The 14,006-nt window shown below is 44.9% G+C and overlaps 1 protein-coding gene across 4 annotated transcripts in view; it reads left to right on the top strand.

Annotated features, from left to right (window-relative positions):
* The first annotated feature begins 517 nt into the window (after positions 1-517).
* The window catches only part of NID2 (nidogen 2), a 57,644-nt gene continuing 44,155 nt past the window's right edge, over positions 518-14,006 (top strand). For all 4 annotated transcript variants that reach the window (XM_040641830.1, XM_040641828.1, XM_040641831.1 and 1 more), the window contains exons 1-3: positions 518-785; positions 1,449-1,757; positions 10,573-10,805. In XM_040641830.1, the coding sequence (XP_040497764.1) occupies positions 540-785; positions 1,449-1,757; positions 10,573-10,805 (788 nt within the window). In that variant the 5' untranslated portion in view covers positions 518-539. The remainder of the gene's footprint in view (positions 786-1,448; positions 1,758-10,572; positions 10,806-14,006) is intronic.

Here is a 14,006-nt window from a genome sequence, read left to right as displayed (position 1 = left end):
CCCCCCCCCCCGCCACACCCTCGCCCTGCCAGCCTGGCGGGGGGCGTCGCGCCAGCCAGCAGCTGCGCACGCCGCTGCGGGGTACCCCCTTGGCGCTGAGGTCCTCTCCTGCAGCGCCGCTGCCCTCGGACTTCGCGAGCCATTTGGTGTCGGGGGAGGGGCTCGCGGACCCCGCCGAGCAGTCCCCGCAGGAGGGCGGGAGCGAGCCCTGCAGCTCTCGGATTGCGGAGGCGGAGCAGCACTCCGGGCAGCCCCGGCCCGAGGCTTCTACCTCGCCAGCCCCGCCGCTCCCGCGACCGCTGCCTTAGAAAACTTTTAACAAGAACCAGATGTGGCAGCCGCTGTCGAACTTTCCCCGAGCCTGTGATTGGTCCCCGGCCGAGGGCGGCAGCCAGTCAGCGCGCTGGGAGGGCCCGCAGTCCCAGCCCGCCCGGGCGCCCGCGGGGATCCAGGTTGGAGGCTGGCGCGGCGCAGCTAGTGGGCAGGCGGGCCGGGCCGGGACGCGCTCTGCCGCCGGGCAGCCCAGGAGCCGAGCGAGCATGAGGGGGGACCACGCAGCCCGGCGACTGGCGCTGCAACAGCTGCCGCTGCCGCTGCCGCCGCCGCCACTGCTGCTGCTGCTGTTGCTGCTGTCCCGGGCCGGGGCGCTGCACCCAGACGAGCTCTTCCCTTACGGGCAGTCGCGGGGGGACCAGCTCCTGCAGGAAGGCGACGATGAAAGCTCAGCCCCGGTGAAGCTGGCGAGTCCCCTGCGCTTCTACGAAGCCCAGTTCAGCTACCTCTACGTAAGTTCAGCCCCCGCTTGGTGTGGGAACCGGCAGCTTTCTCGCAGCTTCTTTCCACCGGTCAATGTAGTGTGGATCTCACCGAACCCCTGCCTTCCAAGCGGAGGAAATAGTCCGCACGCCGGGCTGTCCCCGAGTGCCCCTGGGGTGGGACCTGGCTCTGCAGCGGTGCTGCTGTCTGGCTTGCTTTTCTTTACCTCGAGAGGAAGAGCAAGAATTCAGACCCACAAATTCGTAGCTACATAAGCGTCCCAGGCAGAAAAGGAGTTGGGGATGCTGGGGCGGCCAGTAGGGTTTCCAGTAAGGACCCCGAGAAGGCTATGCACGTCTGCAGAGCTAGTGTGTTCCCTCCTCGGACCCGGAGGTTTTCTCCAGCGTTATGCCGGGAGTGAGAAGATACGTGAGCCGGGAGTTTTAGGGCTCCTGGACTTATCGCACCGCGCTGTGGGGTAGGGAGGGCGGGCGGGGCGCCGGCTGAAGTTGCGCTGGTCGTCCTGAAGGAGTCCGGTTCCCCGTGGGTAGGGAAGGGGCAGCTTCAAGCCCCAGGCGGTTCCCTTCCCTCCGTGCGTAGCAGGGTGGGCGCGCACATTTGGACCTGTGGTGGCCGCCCGAGGGCCTCCTGCCTCGTACACGACCGTCACCTTTTGTCCCTCTGCTCCACAGGTGGGCACCAACGGTATCATCTCCACTCAGGACTTCCCTAGGGAGACCCAGTACGTGGACGATGATTTCCCCACAGACTTTCCGGCCATCGCTCCCTTCCTGGCGGACATCGACACGAGCCGGGGCAGGGGCCAGGTCCTGTACCGTGAAGACACGTCCCTGGCGGTGCTGGGCCTGGCCGCCCGCTACGTGCGCGCCGGCTTCCCGCGCACCGCGGCGCGCTTCACCCCCACCCACGCCTTCCTGGCCACCTGGGAGCAGGTGGGCGCCTACGAGGAGGCCAGCAGCCGCGTGCCGCCCTCAGAAGAGGTAACCGACCGGGGGTGCTTGGCCGCCGAGCCAATGGAGGGATGGGTTTGAATTCTGGGCTGGAACCCAGGGCGTGGCTTGGAGTTTCTTCGGAGTCCGCTCTCGTGCTGAACCTGCTGTGCCGTTTGGAGGCACCAGGGCTGACGTGGCTTGGAGGTGAAGAAGGCTGTTTTCTCCAGGCGTCCTCTAAGGGTCTGAGAGCGGCTACTTCTAGCAAGGGTCGGGTGTGAGGGCCCCAGTGCAGATGCCGAAGGCCCTCAGAACACAAGGCAGTTCACTGTCTGGTTGTTGATTTTTGGAATCCCCTCTAAGTATACAAGAATTATTTCTAATTATATGTTCATCGAAGGAAAACATCAGCAAATACAGGCAATTTAAAAAAGAACAACCACTCATTTTCCTACCACTCAAAGATAATCACTGTTAAACATTTTCATTTGTATCTTCCAGAGGTTTTTTTTCCTATTACTATCTATTTATCCGTCACTGTCCATTAACACTAATGGGTTGGCACTGCACATACTGTTTTGTAAACTATTTTTTTCACTCGGTAGTGTATTGTAAATATGTTTCAGTGTCACTAAATATGTTTCTACAACATCATTTATAATATCTGCATAATATTCTACCCAGTGAATTTACCACTGTGTCCAGTGGTCATTAAGGTTATTTCCAATTTTTCATCGTTATAAATAATTTTGTGAAGCACTTTTTTTTTTCTTTTCTTTTTTTTTTTAGCTAAGTCTTTCCACATGTCCTTACTTGATATTCCGGGAAGTGGAACTGGTGGGTCAGAGAGGATCCACTTTTTATGAGGTTCTTGATAGCTTTTGCCAAGTTACTCTGCAGACATCAGTTTACATGCTCCGTGGTTTACAGGAGACTGTCCTCTATTTGTTTTAAAGTGTCTACCTGAGAAGGTAAACAATCTGAGCTCCCAGTCTTAAGGCTTGGCAGCAACATTTAAAGTACTCCTAATGGACATCAGTTGGGACCAGGGTGGCTTGGCAAATGGGGACCTGCCTCAATCCTGGAATAGGTAAGGGCTTCCTCCTGTGAAATAAGACCTGAATCTAAAATTTCATTCTCAAGGGGCCGAAACTCCTAGAATTTATCTTTATTTGACTCATCATAGTTGTTTCTTAGCTATAGAAAGATGGCACATACCCTCCCTGAAAGATTAAGCAGCCTGCCTGCTCTCACTAAGTAGTTCAAGATGGTGGCCATTTTGTTTTGTATTCTGTAAGAGAAATATTCCCAAAAAGCTATTCTAAGAAGATCTAGAAATAAAAGATATTTGAATTGTGATTTTTTTTGACATTCATTTTTTGTCAGGCAGCATTTAGTTTTGTTTATTAACTTTGTTTTACAGATGTGGTTTGACATTTCAGTTATTCAATTCAACAGAATACATTCAATTCAAACAAATATATTGGGTATTTCCTTTGTGCAGGGCATTGGGCTAGGTGGAGGGTTGGAGAAAGATGAATAAGATAAGGCTCCTCATCATGTTGAATTAATTCATTCACTCATTCATTCATTTTTGTATACAAGTTTTAAAAACTTATTTAAAATTAGAGGCTTGGTGGCTCAGTTGGTTGAGCAATGGACTCTTGATTTCCGCTCAGGTTGTGATCTCAGAGTCCTGAGATTAAGCCTGGCAGCAGCTCCCCACTCAGCAGGGAGTCTGCTTCCCCTCTCTTTCCCTCCGCCCCTCCCCCAACTTGTGCGCTCTCTAAAATAAGTAAATAAATCTTAAAAAGTAAAATAAAATTAAATATAACATACCTATCATAGAAAACTTAGAAAATTAGAAAATAAGAATATAAACATTATTTATAATTCCACCAACCAGAGGTGACCACTGCTAATACATTATTGTGTTTTCTGCCAGTCTTTTTTTGTAAATATGTATCTTATATGTGGCATATGCATATAAGTGTGTGTATAAGCAATTTATATGTAAATGTAGTTAAGATTTATTTATCCAGCAAACTGGTTTTGCACACTTACTATGGTTCAGAACTGGTATAGACACAGTGAAAGGAAATACTCTTTGCTCGTAAGGACCTCATAGTTTAGTGGGGACTTTGATTATGTTCAATATGATAAATGTAATAGCATCTTCACTTAAGAAGACTAACTCGGCACCTTCCTGGTTAGGAGACTCAATCTGGGAAGGTTATAATGAGGAAGTAGCTTTGAATCTGAGTTGAGCACAGTGGAACAGTCTCAGAAGAAATAGCATGTGATGTACACCCGCGTGCTGTAAAGTGTACTGTGTTTTGCACCTTCCGTGTGGTGCATTACTGAATAGGAAGGGTGGTTGGGCATGAGGATGAAAAAGCCATGGGGTGGGGACAGATCATGCTCTGTGGGAGTTTGGATTTGTTTCTTTGGCAGTGGGTAGGTTTTGAAGGATTTTAAGCAAGGGATTGGATTTCTACCCCCTCTCCCCCCAGAGTTCTTTTTGTCTGTATTGAGAAGGTAACGACTCAAAGGAAAGACTACTAAAACAATCATTATATATGTTGTTTACTCAAGCCATCTAGTTAATTCTTAAAACAATTATTTTATCATACTGTCTTTCTACAGCAATCCTACGAGATAAGTACAACAAGAATTATTGTTTGCATTTCACAGATAATGGCAAATAGAAGATAATGCAATTGTTGTGAATTGTGCTCTTAGTGAGGCAAAGGCAGGTTTAGAGTATACATTTCTTGATTCTTAGGGTTTTTTTTGCCTTTATTTTTAAGTAATCTTTACACCCAACATGGGGCTTGAACTCACAAGCCCAAGATCAGGAGTCACATGCTGTACCAACTGAGCCAACCAGGCGCCCTGGGTTTTTTTATTGCTTTTAACCCACATTTTTTTGCAAGACCCATTTTCTTGGCTCAAGTGATGTAGGTGGACATAATAATTGTGCTTTTTCTAAAGGCTTCCAATAAAGCTTGATGTGCTCTTAGTATCAGAAGAGTATTTGGAATCATATTTCATTCAAAGGAAGAATGAACTTGCAATGAAATTGGCTGCCAAGGATGCTGTTGATACCTTATTACTTCCAAATTAGTATTCTGATGCTCTGAAGAGAATTCAGCTGCATCTGTTTTACTTTTTCAACAGAACAAGGATGAAGCTGAGTTGAGTGGGATGAATTGGAGATGAACAGTTGCACAGAAGTGCTGGGATGGCGAAATTACACTAGAGCTTTAAGATTCCATTTTTTACAGCTTATTTGAAACCAAAAATTACAATACAGACAAGGTGACTTTGTTAATTATTGTTTCAATTTCATCTGTAGCATGGAAATACCACCCTTTCACGCAACTTTCAGGGTGGTTGTGAAGACCATGACGATATAAAAAGATTTTGAATGAAGACGTGCATTACAGAAGGTTATTCAGTGACTTTGGAAGCAATGACTCAGCCCCATTCTTATTTCCTAACCTGTAAAATGGGGGAGCAATGCCTACCTTACAGGATTGTTGTCAGAATTAACTAAGGTGGCACTTTTAAGTAGGGTGACATTTTTAAGTAGTCATTGTATTCTTTTAGACCTAGTGGGTGTGAATGCTCAGTCAATCTGTGTTCCTCTGTGTTGGCTTGATAGGAACAGATTCTGGTTTTTAAATTTCTCTATTTTGTAAAGACACTGGGATGTAAGGCCTTTGCCTAAGAAGTCTTTAAATACTAGGTTTTCTGAACTACAACTTCTGTCTAGTTTCTTTTGGGTGAGAAGTATAGGAAGATTTGTAGATTCCATCACTCTTACTTTTCTAGTTAAAATCATTCTTCAGACATTGCCATATGCTGAGTTGGCTTCAGAATTTGTTTCCTTTTGAAAGGAGATAAGGGTTCTGTTTGGAGAGAGGATGTTTTTTCAATTACCCACATTGAAGGTTCTTCTGCATACTTTAAAGAGCCCTGTGATTTGAGTTTTTATTTTAATAGTTCTTTGGAGATAGATTCTGGCAAACAGTGATCTGCCTTGCCTGAAGGGCTGTGTGAGTTCTATGTGGCTTTCTTAAACCTTGACACACTAACCCTATGTTGCAAAGTTACTGGAAACTTGAAGATATCAGAGGAATGGCATCTTCACCATTTGAAACTGTTTCAGTTGCTGCCCTTTCTCTCCATGGATATTCATGGTGGGTATGACAGGATGTTGTATCTGATGTGGCAGGAATGGCAAATTGTAACTGCAAATTAAAAGAAGTGAAGAAATAGGGGTTGCCTCGGAGGCTCAGTTTGTTAAGTGTCCGACTCTTGATTTTGGCTCAGGTCCTGGTCTCAAAGTCGTTGAGATCTGCCGTGTTGGGAGCCTTGGACGTGGAGCCTGCTTAAGATTCTCTCCCTCCCCCTGGCTTGCCGGGGTGCGGCGGGGTGGGGGGTGGGGGGGTGTGCGTTACGCTGGCTCTCTTAAAAAAAAAAAACAAATAGTGTTTATCAGTTCAATTAATCTGAGACTCCTCATCTGTCATAGGTACCTTATGGGGCAAAGAAGTCATGGTATTGACCTTCAGAGAACTTGACGGAGACATAAAGAGGACTCGTGTTTACTTCAGCTTTGGTTTTTGGGGGCGGGGGAGAATTGTTTTGTTGTTTGAGAAATGGGAGTTATGGAGAACTGGGCCACACAAATCTGTGTGATATGGGGGATGTTTTGTTGACCTGGAATTTAAGTTGAGCCAAAAGGATGGAAAGCATGGATCTTGAGAATGAGGCGGAAGGAGAAATTGTTCTGAGTAAGGCCTTGTCCTGGGAGCAGACTGAAAGAGCTGAGGCGGGAGACATGGATGAGGGGAGTCGTGGAGCCAGTCACACAACACGAGCGGAAGGTTGCCCCTCGGAGGCCTAAACCGTGTTGACTTGTTTCAAAGGATGATTGTTGTTGATGGAGGGGGGTGAATCCGCAGAGAGAATGAGAGGTAAAAGAACGACTTTGTTGTAGCTTTTTGACTTCTGGAGCTCAAGTCCAGAAGAGGGGAGGTCTGGGGTCTCTCCGAAAACGTTTAACCTGAGGGCTAAAATATAGCTATGAAGATGTACTGAATAGAGACATATATGGAAATTGGTTAATGAAATGCTTAAGTTTGCTAATGAAATGCTAAAGACTAAGTGTCAGGAAGGATGTCACATTGAGACTAGAGCACAGATGTTTGAGTTTTGGGCAGGATCTGTATGATTTAGGGCATACAAATGAATGAGAGGAGATCGTGCCTTTGACAGTGAGCTGCAGATGCTGGGGGATGGAGCAGTATATCAAGGAGTGGAGGTTAGTGCAGACTCCAAACCCTGGAGGCTGGAAGTCAGTGATGCCACCACTGTGGAGAGCATGTGACCCCAAGGCAGACGGGAAGGAGAACTTTGTGACCCCTGTAGGAGTTACCCTACTTCTTCATTTTCACTGTAATTTTTGTAAGCCACTATAGGCAAACCTGTTTGGGACAAGGCTGGCACTGTTCTGTTTCTTGGCCAGATGGCTGAAATTAATTAAATGAATTGCAAATTTAGAAGCTTGTGGAGGGGCATGAAATTCATCAGGCTGGGTCTGCTGAGTGTCAAGTCAGCATTGCTCGGTGATGTCCCATACCTGAAAGAGAGGGTCAGACCCTGGTTTCTGCTGACAACTCTGGCTTTTCTCTCTTTCGGATAACAGGATGGCAGAAACCTTGAAGCAAGGCAACCGCTGGCCCGGATCCTCTCTGTGCTGTTCCTCTTCCCGCGGAGGCCCCCTCTGTCCTCCCTGGGATCCTGAGGAAGTTGGGAACCGGTGACCCTTTTGTGGGGTTTGGCAGCCCATCTGAGGGTTTATCTTCAGAGACAGAGCACGTGCGGTTCTTGCAAAGGCGCTCGTCTCCGGGAATGTGGAGACCTTTCCGGTCTGGAAGCTAGTCGAGGAGTGCTTTGGGAGGCTGAGTCCTCCAGGACTTCATGAAGTGTGCTCTTTAACAGTTAGATGTAGAATTTTGTAGAGCCAAGAGAGAGAACTTTAAAAATGATCATTTGGTGTGTGGGTGGTTTTTAAACAAACTCTTTTGGCCTGTACTTTGGGATCATAAATTCTATCTAAACTCCTCCTTTTTGCCTCTTTCAGCAGAGACAAGGAAATTAAATAAAGGCTTGCCACCTGTATAATGAGTGCTTGGCTCAGGGATGGCGTATAAAAGGCACCGAATAAATTTTCATCGAAATGAATTTGACTGACAGAATGAATAAAATAAAGTGCTAAGTTCCCAGACTCCACAGTAGAAGCCAGACGCTCCCCTTCACAGCTCTGTTTATTCCCTCCCTCCCCTCCTCCCCCATCTCCTTCAGTTCCCTCACAATCTGTGGTACCCCCTCCTCCTTATCTTCACAGAATTTCTCTAAACTTAGAATCAGGATTCTTCCTATCTTACATTTGTTGTAAGTAATCAATGCCAGGAGCTTCGAAAGCTTGGCTTGTTACAACAGGTCCTTTCTCTTCCTCAAGTACTTTTCTTTCNCTAGCCAAACTTTGTTGATTCTGACCAAGGAGTACTCTGATGTTATGGAATCACTGTTCATCGACGATGTAATATATATTATGTATGGACATGATGCAGAACAGGCTTTGCTTACATTCGGCAGAAGTTATGGTTTCCTAGCTTTGAGAAACTCTAGAAAGCATCCTTTGCCTCTTGTTTGTGCAACAGTCAAGTTTTGCTGATGAACAGTCAACAACTGCAAAAATAACAAATACATGAGCCCCCCACCTCTGCCGTCTTTAAGTGTGTGAGCTTAAACAAAGAAAGCAGGGGCGCCTGGCTGGCTCAGTCAGTAGAGCATGTGACTCTTGATCTTGGGGTTGTAAGTTCGAGTCCCATATTGGGTGTAGAGATTACTTAAAAATAAATCTTTAAAAAAGGAAAAAAAGAAAGCGAAATAAGGTAAGTGTTTCTATGTTAGAGAACAAAAAGAAAATTGTGTGCTGCTTTTCTTCTTGACAAACACTTAACACCTGAATTGATGTGTCCTGTCAGCAAAGTGTCAAAATTATACTTTTTAATTAAGTATTGAAAGGAAGCATAAACATTGGAAGAGTCTGAGCACCATATGGGGAAGGGTCCAGGACAGAACAAAATGCAGGACACTTTCCTGTTGTTTGCTGTTTTATTTAGTAAGATGTGATGTTCTTCTCTGTGCCTACTTTTGTCTGTCTAGCGAAATGGAGAGATAATACCCCTTACCAGTAAATAAGATTTCTAAGAGTCACATATTGGGAAGTAGTGGTATTTATAAATAGCTCCCAGGTCCCTACCAAATTGTAAAAAGAGGGGGACTAGTGAGAGAAGAGTTCTCAGAGTCCTAAATATAATACCTTTTTAAAATAAAATAAGGAGTACTCCTAACCGATCATGTGGGGGTGTGGGTGGAGAGAGCGTTACATAGGTTAAGGCAAAAAGTGTCTGGCTGAAAATACAAGAGTAAATTGAACTTAAGGAGTGATTTTATGAGGGCCTGGGCGCAGAGTTTGCGGCTAACTCAGACTCCTGGTGTCTCACTCTGGTCTGCTTTGGCTCCTCCTGTGTTTATGAATGTTCACAGGCCACCTCTGTGACGCCTCCCCAGCCTAAGCCTGACGTTCACACACCCTCCTCTGGCCTCTACTATCTTCTCCAGTAACTCTCCTGAATTCCAGCCATGGCCGTTCTAAGTGTCAGACTGTCCCAGGCAGAGTCTCCCTTCCTTTGCTCCCTATTCCTTCAGCACCAAGCATAATGTGTAGCTTCGTAGGCACTGGGCTGAATTAAGGTGCAAGTGAATTATTAATAAGTGGAGTTTACAAACAAACAGCTAACCAGGCAAAATGAGGTGGATGGTAACCAGAATGGTAACCAGAAACACCAGGTGTTATGGTCAGAGAACAGAAATAAATCTACAGGGAATCACAGAAAATCTCAGAAGGGCGGCATTAGAAGATTAGGAGGGTTTCCCAGCACAGGGAAACATGAACAAAAATACAGAAGCGATAAAGTACATGGCAGAAAGGAAGGGGCAGGGCTGGGGTGGGGGGGTGCTATGACATAGTCTAATGAAGATGCAGTGGATCTAAACCTGGGAAAAAGCTTGGGGCAGTTATAAACCACCTTGAATGGGATGCTATGGAGTAGTTGGGGTGGCCTAGTGGTGCAGGGCACGGACTCTGGAGCTGGCTGGCCTGCCACCGAGTACTAGCTACCTGACCTTAGGCAGATCTGTTAGCCCCCTTGTCTTGTTTCCTGGTCTGTGAAAGGAGGGTCGGATAGCTCAGGTGCTGGCATGAAAGGCGGATGAAAGAAAAAAGAGAGGAGGCTGTGAGAACAGTAAGGAGGCGTTTTGATCAGCCAATGGCTAACACCGTGCCTGCCCATCATAGGCATTCAGTAAACAGGTGAATGAATGAATGAATGAATGAGTGATCCACCTGAGTGCCCAAGGCAGTAAACTAGGGCAGCAGCTGTAGGAATATACTGGCTAATTTTGGTACTTGCTCTTAGTTCTTAAAGAGGTTTGGATGAGAGAAGTTTGAAACCTTAAAAACATTATTTTTGGAACCCGTGATTCTTACCTATACATATTTCAAGTATTAACGTAAATGATAAAAGAGAATTATGATAATAATATAGCTTACACAATTACAACTTGTAGAGGAAACTGAAAAGAATATAATGTAAAAAAGCAATTTGGAGGAATCCTGAGAAGGGGGAAGACCCTTGTACTTTATGATGCGTTGCTTGCATTCTGTTTTGTTTTTCATTTCTTGTTTGTTTTATTAAGAATATTTCCTATTTTTTGTTTTTCATAGCTGAACACTTTCCAGGCAGTTTTGGCGTCTGATGAGTCTGATACCTACGCCCTCCTTCTGTACCCTGCCAATGGCCTTCAGTTCTTTGGAACCCGCCCCAAAGAGTCTTATAACGTCCAGCTTGAGCTTCCCGCCCGGGTGGGCTTCTGCCGAGGGGAGGTCGATGACTCGAAGAGAGAAGGACCCTATTTCAGCTTGACTAGCACTGAACAGTCTGTGAAAAATCTCTACCAGTAAGTAAACCCTTCCCTGTCTGATGTTAGGACCCGATGGAGCTACCCAAACTCGAGTGCCACTAAGACCATTAAGTAATATCTTGGTGGCTTCTAAGGGAGGTGTCAGGTCAAAACCAGACACTAGATTAGACCCTGGGAGGAGCAAATTCGCCAAAATATAAAAGACCCTTTTTCTTCCTGCCCTATTGGGTATAGATACCGGAAACAGAACAGTGTGTATGTGTTTGCACAGCCACTGAGGCTTGCTATGAAAAACATTGCTCTTGGAGCCACATAAAAATTATCCAGTAATGTAATTGCCCAGAGTGAGATTTTTCCAGGTTAATCATTTCACAAGGAGGAGATGTTGTGATTTAGTCTTTTAGACAGATACATGTTAAAAGTTAAATCGAGAATAGTGTTATTTGGGGAAAAGGGAAAACCAGACACATGGGTAGCATTTAGAGGTCTCAGGGTTTCCGTGTGGCTTCATTATCTGAAACCGTTGGTTTTCCATGAGGTAGCCAGCGCATTCCTGAGGCCCATCAGATGCTTACCCTGCTAGGGTAAGAATAAGCCCCTTTTGCTGTTTGTCAGTCCACGTATCACCATATCCGGGTTTGCACCAGTTGATATTTATTAATTTCAGGGCTTGTGAAAAAATATCTTTGCTTATATTCCTTTCCCAAGTCCTGGTCTAGAAGCCAGGCAGAATACATTGGTTCCTTAGCCTTGCTTAACTGCTTCTCCCTTCCACGACATTATTCCTGGGCACTGGAACACCTTACACTTCTGCATGCCATCTGTTTTGCTCAGCGGCCAGGGAGCAGCCCTACCACCAAATATGGTTACCTAGAGCTGACGTTTACTGAGAGCTTCTTACTTGCCAAACACTGTGTAAAACACTTTCCAGAAGTTAATTAAAACTCACAAGAATCCTAGGAGGTAAGTTCTACTATTTTCTCAATTTGACAACTGAGCTTAGGGAAGTTAAGTTGCCTGTGACCTCGAAGCTACTCGGTGGCAAAAATTCGAACACGAGCCTGGAGTCCCGAGCGACTTCTTTTGTGCCGAAGCCTGGTCTCTTTTCCCAGTCTTACGACCCACCATGGGCATCTTTAGGTCTCCACCGAGGCTGCCCTTTGGTCCAGACATGAGAAAACTTAGCCCTTTGCTTTCCCTTCTCTGGTTCCACCTTCCTCTTCCCCTCTGGAGCCGCCGGATTCTCTACTCCCCAGACATTACTGAGAGATCACAATGGGCCGAGCTCTTGAAATACAAAGATGTGTGAGGCCCCGGCTCCGCACACTAGCAGCCTGCGCTCTGGTAGGGTCAGCAGATGAGAGGATCAACGGCTCCGGAGCACTGGAAGGAGCGCCAACTGTACTCAGGGTACAGGAGGCAGTGGGGGCCAAAGAGCCTGTAGGAAAAAGCAGTTGCGCTCCCCCACCACGGTGATAGAGACCCCACGGAACAAACGCACACACGCGTGCGCGCGCACCCACACAGGGCTCCCGTTTACCTCCTTCCATGCCCGCCGTCGTTTGTATCCTTGATGCTTCCTAGAAACCTCGGAGTTGCTTGATGAGGTCAGAAGACGTGGGACTGACACAGGGATTTTTCCTTAGTACAAGCCATGCTTAACTTAAGAAAGAGCACAAACAAGACAGCATAATATGAAATCAAAGCACATATTACCCACTATCAGTACTCCAAGTGATAGCCAGTGTTGGCAGTCATTCTCAGACTTAAGCAATATGCAAAAACTTTTTAAAACCAACATGGTTCTTTTGCTATACATGCGGCATTTTCCCATTGATCACTGTCTTATAGGTATCTTTCAGGAAGATGTTCGTTTTATCATTTTAAGCCTATAAAACATCGTGTCGTATTTATATTACACTATTAAGTTATTGATGAACATTTAACATGTTTTTTAAATTTTTCTTTTTATAAATATCATTGCGGTAAACAGCATAACACATATTGCTCAAGAATCTCATTTCCACGAAAGATAACTTCTTGAGAGAATTGCTGAGAAAAGCTATATACGCAATCGAACATTTTGATGGACACGAACACACTGCCCTTCAGAAATGTCTGGTTTATGTCCTCACCAATAAGATGGAGCTGTGATTGGCAGCTTCTTTCTTTTCAATATTTGTGAATCTGGTCGGTGTCAAATGTTCATACTCTCACCTCTAATTTCTTTGATTTCTAGTGAAACCAAACACCTTTTCGTATGTGTAATAGCCATTATCTGTCTTTGTGACTTCTCTGCCCCTGTCTTTTGCTGTTTTCCGTTGGGGTATGTCCAAAGAGCTCTTACAAATAAAAAATATAGTGAGGAAATTAATCCTCTCATACGGTATAGATATTTTTGTCCAGTTGTTCATCTTTAAAGTTACTTACCATCTAGAAGCTGTAAGTTTAGGGTTGGCTAAGTTATTGCTCTTTTATGATTTCAGATCTTTGTTATTCTTGGAAAGGCCTTCTCTACCTCTAAATTGTAGAAATGTTCCTCCATTTAATCTTCTATTTTACTTTTCATTATTTAAATTTTCAAAAATACACAGAAGGGTGGAGGGAATAGCTTAATGAACGCCCAAAATCTCATCACTTAGATTTAGAAGTTGTTGACACTTTGCCAATATTCATCATTTTTTTTTTTTGCTTAAGAATTTTTAAGTAAATTGCCAACATCATCCTCATACTAAATACTAGATAATTCAGTATGTATCTCTAAAGAATAAAGTTATTTTCCTAGTCAATAGAATCTTTGTCTTCCTCAAATTTGTCTCATAATTAGAAGCTTAAAGGTAATAAATTATGTAATTCATAGCGGATTTGGCATAACTCCTCTTCTGGAAATTTAAATATGAATCCACCCATTTGTATTTTTTGAGATTATACTTTTCTACCTCCTCGAAGACAAATTGTAATTACTAAGTACTAATTATGTGCGGAGCCTCATGCTAGGCATTTTATGTGGTTTTCTTACTTACTCCTAATGACCCAGGGAGGAAGGCGCTGTCATCCCATTTTGTAGCCTTGTTTTCCTTTCTAGAAAATAAATTAAATTCAATCACTAAGCTTTCCAGATGACTTTGTATTTTAGGATACACTCCAGTTGGTTACTTTTCCATAACGCACAATGACAAAAGCCAAGGTAGTGATTTATATTTCATTAGAAGGTTATTTTACTTAGTTTCTTTCTGC

This window comes from Ursus maritimus, unplaced genomic scaffold (genome assembly GCF_017311325.1).
Source record: "Ursus maritimus isolate PB19 unplaced genomic scaffold, ASM1731132v1 scaffold_25, whole genome shotgun sequence".
Lineage (NCBI taxonomy): Eukaryota > Metazoa > Chordata > Mammalia > Carnivora > Ursidae > Ursus > Ursus maritimus.
This window is presented reverse-complemented; position numbering and strand designations above follow the sequence as displayed.